Source organism: Lepidothrix coronata, unplaced genomic scaffold (assembly GCF_001604755.1).
Source record: "Lepidothrix coronata isolate B3197 unplaced genomic scaffold, Lepidothrix_coronata-1.0 Scaffold71, whole genome shotgun sequence".
Taxonomy (NCBI): Eukaryota; Metazoa; Chordata; class Aves; order Passeriformes; family Pipridae; genus Lepidothrix; species Lepidothrix coronata.
The window spans coordinates 118,032-137,566 of record NW_016690251.1 but is presented as its reverse complement, the minus strand read 5'-3'; the positions used below and the strand labels follow the sequence as shown (position 1 = coordinate 137,566).

At 48.3% G+C, this 19,535-nt stretch overlaps 2 protein-coding genes across 3 annotated transcripts in view; one reads left to right on the top strand and one right to left on the bottom strand.

The window, feature by feature from the left end:
• PPP2R5D (protein phosphatase 2 regulatory subunit B'delta) overlaps positions 1 to 18,334 on the top strand; it is a 28,155-nt gene extending 9,821 nt beyond the window's left edge. For both annotated transcript variants that reach the window (XM_017818924.1, XM_017818925.1), the window contains exons 6-16: positions 1,587 to 1,679; positions 2,169 to 2,299; positions 2,411 to 2,470; positions 3,157 to 3,265; positions 4,216 to 4,269; positions 7,062 to 7,232; positions 9,236 to 9,363; positions 11,396 to 11,497; positions 13,693 to 13,765; positions 15,008 to 15,124; positions 15,474 to 18,334. In XM_017818924.1, the coding sequence (XP_017674413.1) occupies positions 1,587 to 1,679; positions 2,169 to 2,299; positions 2,411 to 2,470; positions 3,157 to 3,265; positions 4,216 to 4,269; positions 7,062 to 7,232; positions 9,236 to 9,363; positions 11,396 to 11,497; positions 13,693 to 13,765; positions 15,008 to 15,124; positions 15,474 to 15,611 (1,176 nt within the window). In that variant the 3' untranslated portion in view covers positions 15,612 to 18,334. The remainder of the gene's footprint in view (positions 1 to 1,586; positions 1,680 to 2,168; positions 2,300 to 2,410; positions 2,471 to 3,156; positions 3,266 to 4,215; positions 4,270 to 7,061; positions 7,233 to 9,235; positions 9,364 to 11,395; positions 11,498 to 13,692; positions 13,766 to 15,007; positions 15,125 to 15,473) is intronic.
• MEA1 (male-enhanced antigen 1) lies at positions 18,216 to 19,417 on the bottom strand. Its single transcript, XM_017818927.1, has 3 exons — positions 19,161 to 19,417; positions 18,970 to 19,081; positions 18,216 to 18,903 (listed from the first exon to the last, which is right to left on the bottom strand). The coding sequence occupies exons 1-3, from the start codon at positions 19,374 to 19,376 to the stop codon at positions 18,740 to 18,742; spliced, it is 492 nt and encodes a 163-aa protein (XP_017674416.1). The 5' UTR covers positions 19,377 to 19,417; the 3' UTR covers positions 18,216 to 18,739.
• Between the last annotated feature and the right edge of the window lie 118 nt (positions 19,418 to 19,535).

Here is a 19,535-nt window from a genome sequence, read left to right as displayed (position 1 = left end):
GTGTCTTGGGAACTGGCTGAAGGCTGTGTGCAACATTCACCTGCAGATGCCTGTAGTCCCACGTGGCCCTCAAGTAGGCTGGGAGTGAACACTTTGCTAGGAGTGAAGGAGTTGTGCTGTATTGCCTATTTAAGAAGCATTTCCCAGTAGTGTTACTGTCCCTTATGAAGACTTGAGAGCCTGCATCCTCTGGGCTTCAGCAGCATTGGAAACAGCACCCCTTCTGCTTCAGTGCTCCTCACCTTGCCCAGCTACCTGGGAGGTACATGGAACAGGAGGGCTGCTTGGTGCCAAAGCAAAGCCTGTGCTGGTACCTGCTAATGTGCCTCCTGTAGGCTGGATGTAATTCAGTTGCATTTGCTGTGAGCAAATGTTTGACAAGAAAAGATAGGGAGCTGGAGGGTGAGGAAGAGGGGAAGGGAGACAAAGACCTTTTCATTAGGCTGTGTTCCCTGGGAAACAGACTTTTAAGACAAACTAGGTTATGAAAGTGACAGTGAGTATGGTTTAGCAGAGCTCAGCAATGGAAGTCAGGAGGTAAGTCCAGGCACTTGCACAGGGACATGTTGTCAAGCAGACAAAGGCAGACGATGAGCCAGGTACTGCAGAATGAAGCAGAAAATACAGAAAAGAAATAAGGTGCAGTTCTGCAGCAGTGGTTAATCGCTTCTCACTGCTGCAGTTGACATAGGGGCGTAAGCGTCGATAGAAATAGCGTGTCCTCATCATGTGCAATGAATGCTAGGAAGCATTTGTTTCTCAGAATTGAGCCAGCAGCAGCCAGCATGGATCTGTGGCAATGAGCTTGAGTGCTGAGCTTGTTGGTCATCATCTCAGTTTTTTCTGTGCTGGTGTCCTTTGCAGCTGGGCCCTGCCTTTGGATGCATGGCCCTATAATTCCTTCAACTCCAGAGTCAGACCTTTGGAATGTATCACTGTCGTTTGGCCTAGTGGCCCCTCAGAAGCACTAGGCGGGGTCAGCCCTGGAATGGACTCATCCCTCTAAGAGGACAGCGAGACCAGAAGTTCAGCACTGACAGCCCTCTTAAAACAAGCTGTTCTTTGTTGTCCAAGTGGGACACAGCATGCAGCTCACATGGCTTAGTGGGGCCAAGCCAACCTGGAGTCAGTCCCCAGGAGGCAGAGGACACGGCATGTTTTCCTGGAGTCTGTTTCATTTCTCTGCTTTTCTGTTCTTCCTTGGCATGTCTCAAGGACTTCCAATGAAGCCTCAGCCTTTGCCATCTCTGAAGGTTTCTGTTCTCTGTAGAGATGTGTGCTGAAGATGTGAGAAGAGTTTCCCAGGCCTAGTGTCTTAATCTGAGTAGGTGGATGTTGTCTATGGGGGGACCTGAAGTGATGAGATCTCATGATTGGGCAGTTATGTGCCACCAGACCCCTGCCCATTAGAGCAAGGGCAGCTGTGTTGATCCCATTGAGTGGGGAAACACTGGGTTTTGTGCTCCTGTTCAGGCTTTCCAGCCTTTCCCTGAATCCTTAAGGAGAAGGAAAACCTTAAAATCTGAAGTAAACAGTGGTGAGAGGACAGAGGGATTTCTAAGTGATCTCTCCTTCTCCCTCCATAGCTGGTGTATGAGTTCTTCCTCCGGTTCCTGGAATCGCCTGACTTCCAACCAAATGTAGCCAAGAAATACATTGACCAGAAGTTTGTACTGTCTGTAAGTAATCATTTCCTCTGCCACTGTGCACCACCTTTATGAAGGACATGCAGCAGATTTGGGTCAAGGTTTTACATAAACAGTCCAGCTTTGACAGCAGTGCTTGATGATGTGACTTTTCTTTATTCCTTTGTCTTGGATGAGCAGACAGAGTTTTCTGTGCTGGGCAAAACAGTGTGCAAGCTGTAGTCTCTGGAACTCATAACTTGTTGTACAGGTGGAGAGGGGTGCAGGAGCCTTGCAGGGGAAATCTGGGGATGTGCAGCTTTGTAGAAAGTGCGGGCCATCACTGTGTTCCTGAAGATGAAAGAAGATGGTTTCAGCTTGTGACTAGGAGGCTGCATGTTTCAGGGAAATGACCACTGTGCTCAGGGTGCTGAGGGCATCACCCAGCTGAAAGTGCCACTTTTGCTGAGTGTGAGCAATGCCCAGCATTGCTGGTAGCTTTGTTCAGACAGGCAGTACGCAACCGAATTTCTCTCCCCGCAGCTTCTGGATCTCTTTGACAGTGAAGACCCCAGAGAACGAGACTTCCTAAAGACTATTCTGCACAGGATCTATGGGAAGTTCCTGGGTCTGCGAGCATATGTGAGGAGACAGATCAATAATATATTTTACAGGTGAGGTGTTTCTTAGTACCACTTAGAGTCCCTGTCTCCAGTGTTTTTCCTTCCTTTTGTTTATCAGACTATATCCAGCATTTGGCAATGATCTCTCATCCTTCTCTTTAGGTTCATCTATGAAACAGAGCACCACAATGGGATTGCAGAGCTACTGGAGATCCTAGGAAGGTAAGGCCACTTTTGGAAATCCCAGAGGGCCCACAGTGAGTGAGACTCAGTGAGACATTAGCCCAGTGTGCTATGTGAGCTGGCAGTGCCTTCCTTCAGCAGTCCTTGCAGGAGGCTCCTCTTCCAGAGAATCTCAGTCTGATGCAGCACAGAGTTAAAGTACTCTCCAGCCTGCTGATAAGTGCAGTGGTAGCCTTCTCCTCCCCAGATTTTTCTCCTGTTCGTTTGAGTCCAGTCACACTTGCTTCAGCAGGCAGTAAAAGAGAATAGTTCCCCTGAAGCAGTGGGAAGCCTTAGCACCCTTACCAGTGGGCAACCTTCACCATGGCTTAACTGCCCTTCTGTTTGCAGCCCTCTTGTACCACCATCCTCCTGTTCTGTAAAGCACGAGGCTCAAGCACTGATCTGCCTCTGTGCTGGCCTTCCCCAGAGGTTCTACCTAAGTGTGTGTGGGCTCAGCCTGGCACAGAAAGGAGCAGAGCCCAAGCCCCATCAGAAGCGTTTCCCTGTGGTGCCCGCCAAGGACACACTCTCGCTGAGCATGGTGTGCAGGCTGGGCCACAGTGACCACACTTTTGGTGAGTGCTTTCTCAAGGGACTAATGAGAGCTAGGGCAAGTCTTTGAGGTGAGAGATACTGTATTTCTCCTGGGTAAGGATGCTAACAAGACTCTTGTTTCTTCTCAGCATAATCAATGGGTTTGCTTTGCCTCTGAAGGAAGAGCACAAGATGTTCCTCATCAGAGTCTTGTTACCACTGCACAAAGTGAAGTCTCTCAGTGTCTACCATCCACAGGTGAGAAGTGCTTCAACTTCCCAGGGCAGATTGGGATTATTGCAAGAATTTATAGCTATTATAAGATGTACATATATATATATGTGTATGTGTGTGTATATATATATATATATATATATGTATATATATATATATGTATATATATATATATATATGTGTATATATATATATATATATATATATTAGCTTATAAGCTTATTGTTTATAGCTATTCACCAGGCCACATTGCTGCATTGTACGAAGTTCTTGCTGTGATATGTTTTGGGCTCTGCACTAGTCCCTTACTGCAGTGGTTGTCCCATCCTTGTGGTGCCTGGGCCTGTGCCATTGGCTGATAGGCATTGGCATTTCCTGCTGACTTAATGCTGTGGCCTGCTTTGTCTTTCTGTGCTGGAAGCTTGTGAAATACTTGGGCCCCGCTGGAACCAGAGAGGTAAAATTCCCAGCTGTGCATGTGGTGTGTCAGCTGTTAGTCGCTGCTGAGATATGTGGAGAAATTGGTGTGCTGGTCTGCTAGACTGGTATAATGAACAATTTCTTCAGGCTTTGAGGACATAATAGAAGAATATAGAAGATCAGAACTTGGGCTAGGAAGTCAAGAAGTATGGGTGCTAAGTAGTGATGTCTGTTCTCCCAGCCCTGTTTTTATGGGGCAGGGCTTTGTGACAGTCCAGTTTGTTCCTCCCTGTGTGTCCGGCTGTGCTTGCATCTGAATCTATTGGCTGTGGATGCTCTAGGTGGCTCAAGTTTTATCCTATATGTTGCATGAGTATCTGGAGCTCGGGCCCTGCCTGCTTGAGCTTAAAGCCTTTGCTTGCCATAAGAAAACTGAATTTGTTTAGAGCTGCAACAGAATGGCCATGGTGTTACTTCCAGCCTAGGGGGATGGTGGCACTTTAATCTCAGGCACGCTTGAGGAAGCTCTAATCTTGCCGTGTTTTTTCCTACAGTTGGCGTACTGTGTTGTACAGTTCTTGGAGAAAGACAGCAGTTTGACAGAGCCAGTGAGTAATCTTGCTTAACTTCTGTGTGACAGTCAAGCCCCAAAAAGCTTCACAGCTTCCTTAAAGTACTCTTTTTTTAACCCTTGCTGTAAAGAGGCTGAGAGTCGGTGAGTGGTATTATTTACTGGGTTTGCCTGGTTCCCTGTGGGCAGAAGGGGCTGTACTGCTCATGCGCAAGCCTTTAGCATTCTCTCCTGAAAGCTTCATGAAGGTGGGTTATTTGATGTCTTTGATGCTTATAGTGCTTCAGATCTTGGTGTAGCAGAAGGAACACTATACCAAGCTGTTCTTTCAGGGTAGAGCTCTCAGCTAGTGACAGATGCTGCAGAGACAAAACACATGACCATCTGATGGAACCAGTGTGAGCTTGTGGGGGCCATGAAATAGTGGAGACCCCTCCAGACTGTTGGAGTTGGTTTCAAAACTGTGGAGATGAGGTTAGGAACCTGGGACACAAAGATCTACTTAGGCAAGCCACTGTTCCTTCATGAAAGTATTCTCCTTCCAGCTTTAGCATCAGTTTGCTACCTTCATAGCGTTAAGTCACCTTGTAGACACATTTGCCTTCAGGATATAGGGCTGGGAAACAGCAGATTCTAAAATGTGTGAGCAGTGGAGACCTCCCATATTCTAGTCACTGGCTGCACAGACCTGCAGTGCTAACCAGGCTATATGCCAGCTTGAAGGAGCAAGAAGGAGACAAATGTTTCTCCACCCACTTCAGGCCAGGAAATGTCTTCTACAGAGCTGAGCTTCACAGACTCAAAACAGCAGATGGGCAAAGAACGTGTGCTTGTGTCACTGTAGCAGGGAGCACCAGAAAGTGTGAGCGTTTTAATGAGTAGTGCTGGCTGAGGTCGTTCTGTTCTCTGGCTTAAATCTGTGCATTCATGGTGAGCCTGACTGTGCTTGATAGAAGTTGGTCGGCTGTTGTCAGCTTTCTGGCTCCACAGCTCTGATACCAGCAGTGCTGAAGCAGACCTCCTAGCTTTTCCTTTAAACGTGGGTCCTCCATTTCCTGTGTTCCCAAAAGCCTGCTCTGAAACAAACTGTGTAAAGTAGCTTCCTGATCATGATGAGTACTTCCTGTGGCTGACATCCAGTCCAACAGTCTCCTGCCAACGCACCTCTTAGAGTGAGGGAAAAGAGAGAAATAGAAATCTGTCAATATTTCCAGGATTCATTTTGCAGCTTATTCAAATAGTAAAGCTCCATAGCTCATCACTAGTTCCTGAGTAACGGGTTAGTGGCCCTTGGCTTACAGACCCAGGTCTGGTTTGGTGCTTGTGGAAAGCAGTGGGATGACCCAATTTCATTACCTTCAGTGAGTGTTGCATTATGTCTCAACCAGACATATCAAGGCCAAATTGCCACAGGTAGTGTCCTGTTAAAGCATCCTGCTTGTGAAGGTTTTGAATAGACCCCTGAGATGACTAGGGTTGTTGAAGTCTGGAAGAATTACAGGGCTTGTGCATCAGCAAGGGTCTGAATGCACTAGGAGATATTACCAGCAGTGCTGAAAGGAGGCCAGATTACTCACTGGGTCCACACTCATCTCAAGTCGGCCTCCCAGAAGCTTGCTCAGCAAGGCTTAGCATAGTAGCTCTTGTGTTAACAGCAGTCTGCAAGACTGCCAGGTGAGCAAAGCCTCAGGTGTGCTCAGTAATAGCAAAGACGGAATCGACACACCTCAGACCGCCTTAGCTGTAGGAGAAGTTACTTCTGAGTCGCTGAAGGTAACTCTTGCCTGAATGGCAGACATGACTAATGACAAACACTGAGCATAACAAACTGCTGGCTTCTCAAGCCTTGTGTTGGCAGAAACACAATGCTTAGGTGTCTCTAATCTTGCTGTTGCATTGCCCACTACTGTTCCTCTGCTGCTGTGAACTTCTGCTCAAGTGCTGGCTTTGGGATCAGGTAGCTGAAGCACACAGGTTTGAAAGAGCAACTAACTCCTACTGCCAGCTGCGTGTGACTCTGGTGTCCACAGAGTTAGCATTTTTTCTTCCTACAGAGTGAAGGTCTGCAGGATTTTGGATCCTGCCTTTGACAGTGTCTAGAAGCAGATGGGTAGGACAGGAAGCGGTATTAAAAATAAATAAAATCTAACCCTGCTGTAGTATGTTCTTCTTGTATCTTGTAAGCAATAGTTTACTTAGCCAGAAGTATTGTCATACTGCATTGTCATATTTAATTAAAACCATTAGTTGTAAACTCCCCAAACTTGTCTGCTACATTTTTGAGTCTTTCTGGACTTCGAGTCTCCACAAAGTTTTGCAAGAATGAGTTCCATAATCCGGTTACTTTTGTGTAACCATAATCCGGTTACTTTCCTTGTCCTAAACCCATCCATTGCATTATTTATTTGTTGCTCCCCAGTGTTCAAGGTCTGAGGTGTTTTGAATAATGACTCTTCAGAGACCTTCTCTGTAGCATTTCCCATTTTATTAGTTGGTCTTCCATGGTTACTCTGCACTGTCGGCCAGCTGCTGCCCAATCCAGTTTCAGCCTTCTGTGTTAAGCTGTGTTTGGGGAAAGAAAGTGGTTATAAGTTTTGTGCTTGTAGTATGGAATTGTATCAGCCTAGGCAGAGCTGCTGTCATGAATGTCACTGGGCAGAGTTTGGGCTTTTGTCTTCTTTCTTCCCTGGTAACCCACCCTGACTTTCTGAAAAAATCTGTTCTGTTACTTCCTGCCCTCTGCTGTTGTGACCAGATCCTTAAAAATTTATTTTGCAGCTGGTGTTAACTTTTATCCTCTAACGCTGTCTCTGTACCCTCCCCACTCAGGTGATTGTGGGCTTGCTGAAGTTCTGGCCGAAAACTCACAGTCCCAAGGAGGTGATGTTTTTAAATGAGCTGGAGGAGATCCTGGACGTGATTGAGCCATCTGAGTTTGTGAAAGTTATGGAACCCTTGTTCAGGCAGTTGGCCAAGTGTGTCTCCAGCCCACACTTCCAGGTGGGTTGCAGCGCAGGGAGGGGATAGAGCACTGACATGTAAGCCACTTGGCATGTGAGGGTGACACCACAGCTTTTGGTATTGTGTTTGTGGATCAGTGGCATGTGGAGGTGTGACCAGGGTGAGTATTGGGGTGATGTGGTGAGAATCCTCACCACAACCACAGAGCAAGCTCATCCAAAGAGAAAACAAAGCATATCAGTGGAGCCCCTCCTGCTGTTCTGTGCTGTTCAGCACTGTGTATTGCAGCAGGCTGGAGCTGGAGCACAGGTGCTCTGCCACCTCCTGTTTTGGCTAGCAAAGACAGGAGATCTATCCAGTGTCCCCCTGTTGCAGTAAACCAAGCATTTTGCAGTATTGGAGGGAGGCCAACCAAGGAGACTGTGCAGAGAAGGTACTTTGTTTTATTCTGGCATAGGTGGTAAAGCATGAGGTATACTAAAAAAGTGCTGGAGTCTGCTTCTTCCTTCTTCTCACTGAAGGGAAGCTGAAATAATCTCTGTGGATAGTAGTCTTAAGGTTTAAAATGTACAGGGTGGTAGGACCTGCTAGTAGCTCCTAGCAGGTGTTTTTGGCTCAGTGTTTTAGATTGCCATGAAGAGTGCCCAGGAAGAAGATAGCTTGCTTGTTGACCCTGGTATAGGTGGGGTGTTAAAGAAATAGTGACATAGCCATCTCCCAAATGAATGTGACTGCATAGTAAGGCAGACTGGCTTCAATCTGTCTTTTGGTATAGGGAGGTCCAAAGTCATGTGTTTACAACCCAACAATAAAATCAGTCTAGGTCACGTGTGTGTAAAAGATAATTTCCTGTAAAGGACTAGGGGAGCATGATGGAAATCAGCTGGACATGGATTACTGGTGTGGTGATGGGAACCAAAGACTAATGTGACCTTAGGGCATGGAGAGAGCTACCAAAGGGAACTAAGGAAATTGAATAAAGTCGGGTAAAGGCTGCAGGAGAGACATCCTGTACTTGATAGCAGCCATCATCTGCTGCCAAACTCTTTGAAAAACAAGACTGAAAAGCCTGGAGAAGTTGCAAACACGTTACAGCCTAGGAAAATTTACCCCAAAGGTGTCTCATACAGTCAGACTGAACAGTCTCTATGTCTGCAGCTTGTCTGAGAGCAAAATTAGGAACTGAATTCTTAGTAAGTCTGAACACTTTGGTGGGAGTGAGTTTTCTCTGAGTGGGTTGTCTGTTAATCCAGCAAACAAAAGCTTATCTAGTGTTTGGAAAACCAAACATTAGATAAGTGAATGCAAGGTGAGTTTCCCTTCATTTACTCATGTAGAACAATATGTTAAGGGCATATAGTTAGTTCTCCATCTGAAATATAAAACTGAGTCTGGATGTTTCTATTCCTAGGTTTTTTAAGCCATTTTCAAGCTAGTGCTAAATGCAAAAATTAGCTTGCATTGCCCAGATTTGTGGTAAATATGAAGAATTGTGGTTGAGTCTGTCACTGTGTGGAAACTTGTTAAACTTGTTTGTCTTGTTAGAGCAGGATGGCTGCCCCAAGATTTTCCATATTTTCACCCTTACTAAATCAGGGGGTTGAATTGTGGGACTAGTGACTGAAGCATGCTTCAAAGCCCTGAGAGAGTCTGTTGTGGGAAAAGCCAGGAAGGAGTGGAACTTTACAGAAGACAGTTTGAAGAAATGGAGGAGGTTTGGTGCTAGTCTGAACTGGGACCTGGAGCAGATGACATTACTGTCCTCAAGTGTTGTGTAAAGGGTGTTGGGGTCATCAGTATATTGACAGTAGGCTTGTCTATTCAAGAACATTATGTTTTTCCCAGGAAAATGAGAAGTGTCTGACAGAGGGTCAGGGAAGGAAGGCTGGGAAGCAGGGATGAATGGCCTTGTAGAAGTCTGTGAAGGTCAACCCTGCTGCCTGTGCTGTGGGGAAGCATGTGGGCTCCTTGACTGGGGAGGAGTGCACCACAGGTGTTACTGGAAGGAGCCTTTTCAAGGATGGCTTTCTCTCCCACTGCAGGTGGCAGAGCGAGCGCTGTACTATTGGAACAACGAATATATCATGAGCCTGATCAGCGATAATGCAGCCAAAATTCTCCCGATCATGTTTCCAGCGCTCTACAAGAACTCCAAGAGTCACTGGAACAAGTAGGTCTTCCCACATACCCTGGCACTTGCTGTGCATGCCGGATTGCTTGACCCACTGGCAATCTTGGGGCATGCTGCTGCAGTGCAACATTGCATGGCGCTCAGTGGCACCAGGTGCTGAGCAGGGGGGTTGTTAGTAATATCAGCATGGAAAAGTGCCACGGCAGACCACAGAGGCCTGCTTCTGCACGAGTTGAGGCACCTGCAATTACCAGCCTTGGGGGCCATCGAGTCGTAGCTTTTGATACCTGCTTGTCAGTAATGTTGCCGGTCTCTCCGAGGTGTGCTGTAGGTTTTTCCACTGACTTCTGTCTGCTTTTTAGCTAATGTCCAGCCCATATATTCTCCATGAGCAGAGACCTTGGCTGATGCAGTGCCTGACTCCTTGAGTACAAGAAGAATAGAGGAAGCAGAACTAACTGGGCAGCTGTCCATGTCAAATATTGCCCCCTGTGTCTGATTCCTAGATACTACTCTGTTTTATGGTTCTTTTATCAGCTTCTTTTCTACTGACTTCTCCTTCACTTGATTCCTTACCTGGTTAATTCAAGTTTAGCTAATCTAATCTAACACACTTCCTTATAATGAACCAGCTAAAAATACTTGGTCCACAGCTGAGATCCTAAAGTCTTTCAGCAAAAACCACAAGAAGGCCAAAAAAAAAAAAGCCATCTTCCTCTATTCTAGAGGGTGGAAAAAAGCAAAATAATTAATTTTAGGGAGGCTAGGCAAGTCCAGAGCTCAGTAGTATACTGTGGTAGCAATGACAAAGTTGTGAGGTAGAGCTTGTTTGCAGAGAGCTCCCCACTAGTCTGTTCTCCATTCTATCAGAAAGCACAGACTGGAGCCACCAGTCAAGGGTGCTCTAAAGTCTGGAATAGGCACAAATGTGCAGACATGACCACACAGAAACACCCAAAGACACCAACAGGCACACACATGTGCAGACAGGCACATAGATGCACACATACGTGTGATGTGTGTGCACATGTGCATGCAGACAGATGTGCTCAGACACTCTCTCATTCAGTGTTTCTGCCCCTCCTGATCAAAGTTCAGAAAAGGACTTTATGTTCTTGTCTGAAACCCTTCACCAGTACTGTGTCCTTGCAGCAGTCAAGATTCATGATTCTGCTGTTTCTGTCTTTTCTTCTTGTCTGCTTCCCAGTGGTATGGCAGAAGAAGTCCTGAAAGTGTTTTCCTCTTATTTCTCCTTGTCTTTGTTTTAGCAATAGCTAAAACAGGGCAGGTTGAGTATGTCAGATGCCCATCTTCCTTCCCATAGTTCATCTCCTTGGTCAGACAGCTTGCTTAAGTCCAGCGTGGCTGCATCTCTCTTCCTTATTCCATTTGTAGAACTGGTGGAGGCACAGAGCTCAATCTTCTGAGTCTCATCTTTAGCCTCTGGGTCAGGTCTTTCAGAGACAGCTTCAACACTTGTTTTTATTCCCCAGGAGAGTCTTTGTCCTGTAGGGAGCTCATACACAGTGCAACCTATCCATAAATCGCTGGCACAAAGTTGACTTTTCTTCTGTGGTATTCTTTGTGCTAGTTCCCATCTCTACAGGGCTGCTGCCCCTGTGTTTTGGGCAGCTCAGTGACAAAGCTCGTGACCAAATACTGGGCAGCCCAAAAAAGTAATTTTGTATATGTGAGGTGAACTGTGTGAGGCACTAAAGCCCCCTTGAGAACAGCCCTGAACAGGCTCCTAGCATCCTTCCTTTCCCACTTTTAACTACAAGAAATGAATACAGGAATGCATGGTTTTGCACTCATTACTCTGACTGTGGTAGAGCAGACCTGCCCCAGTGGTCTTCTCTTTCTTCTCCATCTCTTTCTCCCTGTGGTGTAGTTTCTGCTCTGTTTGTGGAAGGGGTTTTCCTGTGGTAGGAGCTGGAAATGCTTAAAAATCTTTTGTCACACAGATATAGAATGAGTTGCTGCTGCTGTTACCTCTTGTCTGTGCTGCTGCTGCTAACTCAGGGCTCAGAACCTGCCCACCATGACTTGTTCTTTCCTCATTTCTTTGCAGAACAATCCACGGGCTGATTTACAATGCACTGAAGCTCTTCATGGAGATGAACCAAAAGCTTTTTGATGACTGCACACAGCAATACAAGGCAGAGAAGCAGAAGTGAGTAACAGGTTTTTGTCAAGTTACTTGAGCTCATCCTGAAGTCTCCTTGGGGTACAGTAACATATGGTAGATGCCAGTTGGCAGAGGGGAAATGGAAAGGTGGTACAAGTAATTTTGTAAAAAAAGTAGGATTTCTCAGCAGTAACTATGAGTAGAGATGAGAAGAGATAAAATGTGTGCCGTGATAGAAATTCTTTCAGTCCTGCTGAACCAGGTAGCTTAGAAAAGAGTGACAGAGTCATAAGGAAATAGATTGCAATGTAGAGGATACTCAGCTTTGCAGAGATCCTTATGCTCTGCCATGGAAATATTTACCGACTCACAAATGTTGTAGTGATGCCAGTAGAATCCTACTGCTTTAAAAAACTCTAAAGAGTTTTGCAGCAGTGGGCATAATGCATCTTTCATACCAGAGGATGCTTTCAATTTTCCAGTGATAAAGATGGAATAATTCCTGCAATTTCAAAGAGCAGATGGTGGAGATAAAATCTGAGCTCAGCAAGTACCTGTGCCATGGTGCTGTAAAGAGGAAAGAACTTCACTTTTTCTGCTTCCTTCTGCTGGTTTTGGTGCTTGTATAGCTTGCCTTGGTGAGCTGAGTCAGTCCAGTAAGCTAGAAGGAAACTTTGTTGATTTTTTTTTTTCTCAACGGTCTTCTTCTGACTTAGTGACAGAAAATAGTGCATCTCATTCCCGAATGAGCCAAAGCTGGTGGTGGGCTAATCCTTGCTGGGAGTGGGGAGCTCTGGGGTACATTTCATTGTTTTGTGGAATAGTAGTAAATAATGAAGTTAATTTTTTAATCAGAGCTTTGGATGGGTAACCCGCTTATGGAGAAATTAAGGTTTTGTTAACATGTAAAATGGGAGCAAGCAAGATTTCTTTTTTTCCCATTTTAGGGCATTTGTGAAGCCCACAAATATCTGCATATATATTTTCAGTCAGTGACAGCACATTTCCTACAAGATCTACCTGGTGTTTCCATTAGGAGCTTTTTCTCCCTGTTTAGCTTCTACTCATGCTGACCTGCTGAGAGTGACTGTTCTCTACCCTGGTGTGTGGCTGATGGAGGATTGCTCTGGAAAAGCTCAACAAGCAGCTCAGAGCTGTCCAATAAATGGATGAGTAGAGCTGCACTGTTTTCTGCTCATGTTAAGATGATTTTTTTTTTTTTTTGGTCTAGTGTGCCTCTGTGCCTAATTAGGCTTCAGAAAACCTTGTGTTGGATTTTTATCAAGGATATACCTTTGGCAGTTCTGGATAACCAAAACTGGTAAAACGTCAATTGAAAGCTTGGTGTGCAGGATGTGAAAATGTCTTTCAGCAGCATAATTTGAGATTATACTGTGGTGAGCATGATACAATTCCTCAGCTAAGTTGGATTTCCCTGCCACAGGGACCCAGATAAGAAGGCCTTTCTGGGTGAGAACAAGAAGGCTCAACTCTGTGTTAATGTTGTGATGTTATTACAGAGTAAAAGAACTTCCTTAGCATGGATAGATAGGGCACTAAAGAGACTTCTAGCTGGGATGAAAGCCGGATAGTTAAAATCAGAAATAAAGCTGAGATTTTAGTGCAGGTGTTTAAAATGTAGAAGAGAATAAGGGGTGGTGGATGCTTACCTCTGTTTGCTGGGAACATTCACTGCCCTGGGATTTATAAGTGGCCCTGCTGAACGGTCACTTAAAATGTGTGCCAAAGTCTGTACCAAGGTCAAGAGCTGTGCCTGGGGGGTTTGGGCAGCTCTCTGGTGTGTTATGGCTAGAGACAGAGGTAACAGTGGGCAGTGGAACTCCAGCTCTATTGTAAATGTCATTTTGTCCCTCTGCATCTGTGGGGCACCAGGAAACTGTGTCTTTGAAATCCAGACTAGTGTCATTACTTTACCCGAGAAACCAGACACTCTGGTCCACTCCTGCTGCACAAAGCCAGGGAAAAAGTACCTGTGCAGCCCACTGTTGCCACCATGTGCTCTGAGGTGAGTGAGGAGTGTGCCTGCCTACCTTCTGCTAGTTGCAGTTTGTCCCCTATTCTTGCCTCATGTCACCTGTAGGTAGAATTAGGGGGTCTCTGAAGGACAGGGCAGCTCTTCTCCTTGCCTGCATTTTTCTGCTGTCTCTTGCTTTTGTCATCCAGTGAGTGAAAGCTGCACTTTCCCCAGGAGTTCACACCTGATCTCTCTCTCTCTGTAGGGGAAGGTTCAGGATGAAGGAACGAGAAGAAATGTGGCAGAAAATAGAGGAGCTGGCCCGACTGAACCCTCAGGTGGGTGACAACTGGGCAATCACCAACCATAAAAAGTTTAAGGGAAAGTGCCGGATTCTGCACCTGGGATGGGGCAACCCGGTACAGACTGGGGAATGAGATGTTGGAAAGCGGTGCCATGGAAAGGGACCTGAGGGTCCTGATTGACAGCAAGTTGAATATGAGTCAGCAGTGCCCTGGCAGCCAGGATGGCCAACCATGTCCTGGGGGCATCAGGCATTGCCAGCCGGTCAAGTGAGGTGATTGTCCTGCTCTGCTCTGCACTGGGGCAGCCTCACCTTGAATATTGTGTGCAGTTTTGGTCACTGCAATATAAGAAAGATATTAAGCTATTAGAGTGTCTGAAGGAGGGCAATGAAGATGGTGAAGGGCCTTGAGTGGAAGCTGTATGAGGAGCAGCTGAGGTCACTTGGTCTGTTCAGCCTGGAGAAGAGGGGACTGAGGGGAGACCTCATTGCAGTTAAAACTTCCTCATGAGGGGAAGAAGAGGGGTAGACACTGATCTCTTCTCTGTGGTGACCAGTGACAGAACCTGAAGGAATGGCCTGAAGCTGTGTCAGGGAAGGTTTAGGTTAGATATTAGGAAAAGGTGTTTCACCCAGAGGGTGGTTGGGTGCTGGAACAGGCTCCCCGGTGAAGTGGTCACAGCACCAAGCCTGCCAAAGTTCAAGAAGCATTTGGACAATGCTCTCAGGCACATGATGTGACTCTTGGGGATGGTCCTGTCAGGGCCAGGAGTTAGACTCAATGATCCTTGTGGATCCCTTCTAACTTAGCATAATCTGTGACTCTGTGACAACAGAACCTAGGATGAATGAGACAAGAATGTGCTGGAGGTCTTAACCTGCTTTCTCAGACCATGAGAGCAGGCTTTAGCACCTGATCCCAGTCCTGTGCACACTGCTGCAGCAGTGGTCTGTCCCTCCCAAAACCCAGTGTCTTGGGAATGTTGACAGTGTTTTATCAGCCTGGCCTTCTGTAGCACTGACCTCTAAGTAATGCACATACATGTTTATGGGCCGTGCTCTCAGCTGCCGCTTTGCATGCAGTGTGCTGTGACTCAGACGGCATTGGTAGGAATGGGTAGGAGAGGATGCTGCTTTCCTGTCTGTGTACCTACTACTACCTTTGTGGGGGCCAGAGAGGGCAGCTAGAAGTGTGCCATGTCATGTTAGGATGCTGGGGGAGAAGGCTTGGTGTTGTATGGAGTGCTGACTCTCCAGTTATCTGTGTTGTCTGCAGTACCCCATGTATTATGCACCTCTACCCTTGCCTTCTGTGTGCTGTATGGAAACAGAGACCCCGACTGCAGAGGATATACAGCTACTGAAGAAAACAGTGGAGACAGAGGCTGTGCAGGTGCGTAGGTGACTAGAGTCCTTCCACAATTGCTCTCAGTCCAGGGTCCAACAGCCAGAACTGGCTCTTTCCAAGTGTTCTGAGGGTAAATGACCCTACTCTCATCCCTGATCATTAAAAGATCAGCCTGTAGTCTGAAGAGTAGAGTTTATCTAATCTTCCCTCTAACCTTCCCACTCTGGAAAAAGTGCGAGTGGGACTTTTCTGTCCTTTAAGTCTGTATTTGGCTCTTAGACTGTTCTGCAGCATGCTGCAGTGTCACCCAGCATATTCTAGAGTTGTTGGAGTCAGAGGCTGAAGAGGTGAAGGGGTTTGCTACTGATCCCTGACTCCTTCGGTTTGTCTGTAGATGCTGAAAGACATTAAGAAGGACAAAGTTTTGCTGCGCCGGAAATCTGAGCTTCCACAGGACGTCTACACTATAAAAGCCCTGGAGGCCCACAAGAGAGCAGAAGAGTTTCTCACCTCAAGCCAGGAGGCTCTCTGACGGGCTCAGGGGCTGGCCCGAGAAGCTCTGCCCCATCCCTTTTCTCCAGGGGTCATGGAAATGCACTCGGTTCTCATGTATAAGTAAGGAATGAACATGGTGAGCTGTGCCTGTCCTCCACTCCATCTGCATACCTCCAGGGTAGATCTGGTTTTATGTTATAACTTGTATCTCACCACTGTCATGTCCTCCTGCTTTTTCACCTTGGCTGTGCATGCATGAAGGGAGCCTGCCTGACCTCTGATTGTATCAGTCCAGGCAGGACTCACTTCATTGCAAGCTGCCACCTCTTCTTACTCTGCCTGGAAGCCAGAGCCTTGCTCAGGCTCTCTGTTGGCCAGAGACAACCATGCGTGGCTCAGCATACTGCTCCAAGCCCCAAGTGCCCATCTCTGCCATGCCTGCCCCTGTGCTGCTTGTGCAGCTGAGCCCTGTGGTGCTCAGAGGTCAGGCTGAGCTTGAGGCAGGAGCAGAGCTTGTGGAGGCTTTGCTGCCTTGGTGTGCAGCTCCACAGCTGAAGGGTCTTACGTACAGTGGAGGAGATGTTTACTTCCACCTTTCTTTTTTTCCAAGCCTCTTGTTTTGTTCCTCTGTCAGTGGAGTGGGGGGTTCAGTGCTTTGCCACCCCCAGTAAAGCTGGGTGCAAGCACTACATACTGTTGCCCTCCCTTTCAGACATCCTTAGAAGCTCTCTTGTGGGAAAGTGATTCCTTCAGCTATTTGTGTTGGTCTGTGCTGACTCATCTCCATTCCGATGTCTTGGGTTAATTGTGGGCCCAGAATTAACTTCCTGCTTTGTAACAGGTGTCAGCCACTGAATTCTGCTTTCTTCTTCTACCTGCTCAATTAAAATACTCCTGCAGCTCTCCCTTTGTCTCTGTATCCCACCTTTAGCTCTGCAGTGGCCAGGGTTTCTAGGAAGCTTGTGCTGCTAAAGTCATTTCTGCAAGCTAGCGGAAGCAATGGATACACCTTATGGGGCGTGGCTGAGTTTGAGTGTTTAGTTGTCTCCTTGTCATGATCAATGGCCAAGTGTTACTGCTGAATTGCTTCCATGGGTGCTCTGACCAAAGTTCACCTTTCCCTGTTACTTTGGCACCCGCTGAGGCCCTTGAGCTGAGGCCCTTGTTAGTTATTACTGGTGCATCAGGGACTCTGCTAAATTAGCATTTAGAACACACTTGCTGATAGCCCAGGGGCTTGTGCAGCACTTGGGTGCTACTGTGATCCAGCTTTCACCCCTATTTTTTGTGGTGCAGATTCAGTGCCAGGCCAAGGTGCCACCTCAGAGGCTGCCTTGTGATAGAAAAGGGAGTCCTCCTTGCTTCTTATCTGCTGTACCTGCTTTCTTGACACATAAGCTTAAGTGGGTTTGCAGTAGTGCAGGGAGCTTATGGCACTGGTGCTAGCCTGACACTGTTTGCAGCATCGTGGAATGTTGTAGAAGGTTCTGGTGTATCTGCTTGTCCTCACTAGTAAACCATTCCCAGGTCAGAGGTTTATCCTCTCTAATATGTGCTGCTGGTGTGCAGCACATCTTTCCTTCCAACCCCAACCAGGCTGTTTTTACCTCTGTATCCTGCATCCCTGCCCTGTGTAGGTCTCTCTCGGCTCAGCCCTCACAAGGGGTGCCACCATCTCTTCGGAACAGCTGGTGAGCGCGTGTGTGAGATCCCCCCAGTCATGCAGGACCCCACCTCCCCTCCGCAACAGGCCAGTTCATCAGGAGACTTTAGAACACCTCAGGGAGGTTATTGCTTACACTGAACATTACTCCAAGCTCATTATCAGCTGCCAATCAATTACCTCACGCCTGGCACAGCATGTAGACATGCACCAGGTGATGCCAGATGGTGCACCGGAGTGGCACAGTGGAGATGAGGACTGCTGGGCTCAGGCTGGGCGAGATGCTTCTTCCTTTCGGTGCAGGCTTTCCAACTGGCTCTTAGCATTGTGCTATAAGCCAACACCTCATTTTTAGATTGCTACAGCATGGTGTGCCCTCACTCAAGCCTGCTTGCTGCTGGGCAGCCTTTCCCTGCTGCAGGCTGCTCTGCCTGCAGAAGGAACAGAGACTTATGGTGTGCAGAGGCTGACGCTGTCCTGCAGATGGGCTGTCTCTGTTGGCAGCCCCTGAGCCTGGCCAGAGGAATGCTGCTGGAGTCATGCCATGTGCAGGGATAGGACTCTAACGCATCATGACTACGTGCTGTACAGCTTCAGTGTTCTCATAGCTTTGTGTGTCTTGTTCTGAGTCAGGGAACTTAGGCTTAGTACCTTCACCCTTTGTTTGCTGCCTATTCATTCCAGTGTCCTGGACACCTCAGAAGGGGACCATGTGAGAAAGGGGGGAGTGTGCTCACCCTCTCACCACATGTATTGCTCATTGGCAGATCTGTATCTGCCACACTACAGCTGCCCCTTGCTCAATACTTGGTTTCTAGCATCAGTGCTGCTCATTTCTGCCTATGCCTTTCCCCATGTCAGCCAAATGGACAGAACTGGAGCTGCCTCTTCCACTTCACCTGGCTCCCTCCTCCCAAGGGAACAAGCAAAACTACTGCATTCACCCCCTGGACACAAGTATTAAGCTGCTTACAGTTTATATGTACATATGGTGTACTTTATTTTCAGTAGAGCATTACATAGTATGAAAGTGTTGGATTTTGTACAGATGTCCCTGTATGTACAGAACTAAATAAAACCAGTCTCTTGGAATGACACATCTGGCTCTGCCTCTGATATTCCAACACAGGCCCTGTCCTGGGAGAAGGGGCCCAAGCCTGGAGAGGGACTTCTCAGGTACTGTCAGCACAGGGACAAGTCCAGTGTTTGTCCTGAGGGAATCTGGGCAAAGCCAGCTAAGTCCCTTCGCCCCACATGCACACAGGTATGGAAACCAGTCAGGCTCCTCAGAGGCAGAGCAAGCCAACACAAGGACATCACAATGACTTATGCACCAGCCAGAACCAGGAAAGAGGAGTGGGAAGGTAAATCAGACAATGTCAGTGGGAGAAACTGGAAGGTCGATACTGGCAAGTCCTGTCAGCACCTGGCTTGGAGGCAGCGGGTGCCTGCAGGGTGGAGGGAGGGCTGGGGTTTGCAGCTCCTGTGCTGCAGCTCAGCTCTCACTTCCACTCGGGCCGGGGACCACCGAGGCTCTGCCGGGCCTGCAGTGTGCGCTGCACCACGTCCTTCCACTGCTCCTCCGAGATCTGGCTGGCCCAGGCGGGGATGCCCAGGGTAGGCAGCTTCACGCTGGCCATTGTCCTCTTCACCAGCTCGACATGCTCTGGGAACAGAAAGGGCGTGAGACCGCGGCGGAGCCCCGAAAGGGCCCTGCCGAACACGCCGTTACCTGCATCCATGGGGATGGAGCTGCGGCTGCTCTGAGCCGCGGCGCCTTCCGCCACGTCGTCCTCCTCCTCCTCGCTGTCCGTCGGCGGGTCGGGCAGGTGCAGCCTCAGCATCTGCGGAGAAAAGCGGGCAGCGGGGGTCGGGACCACGGGTGCCCCCAACCCCGTCTCGGCCGGAGGCCCTGGGCGGTACCTGCAGCCGCTCCTGCAGGCCGGGGCCCGCCTCGCCGGGGCCCTGCTCCGGTTCCTGGCTCAGTGGCTGGTACAAGTACCCTCCGCCACCTTCCTCCTCCTCCTCCTCGTCCTCCTCCTCGTCGCCGCTCCACCCTGCCGCGCCGTCAGGGCCCTCCGGCAGCCCGGGCTCCCGGGGACAGACGCGCTCCGGGCCCATGCTCGGCGCCACGGCCATGCACAGGGCGCGGCGCCGCGGAGCCGCCGCCACCGCCCGGAACCGCCGCGGCCGCCGCGGGGCACTGTGGGCGCTGTAGTCCCGGCGCGTGCCCCGGGCGGGGCGGGTTGTGCCGCGGACACGCGTCGCCGGTGCCTTCGGGCGCCGCCATCTCGGCTC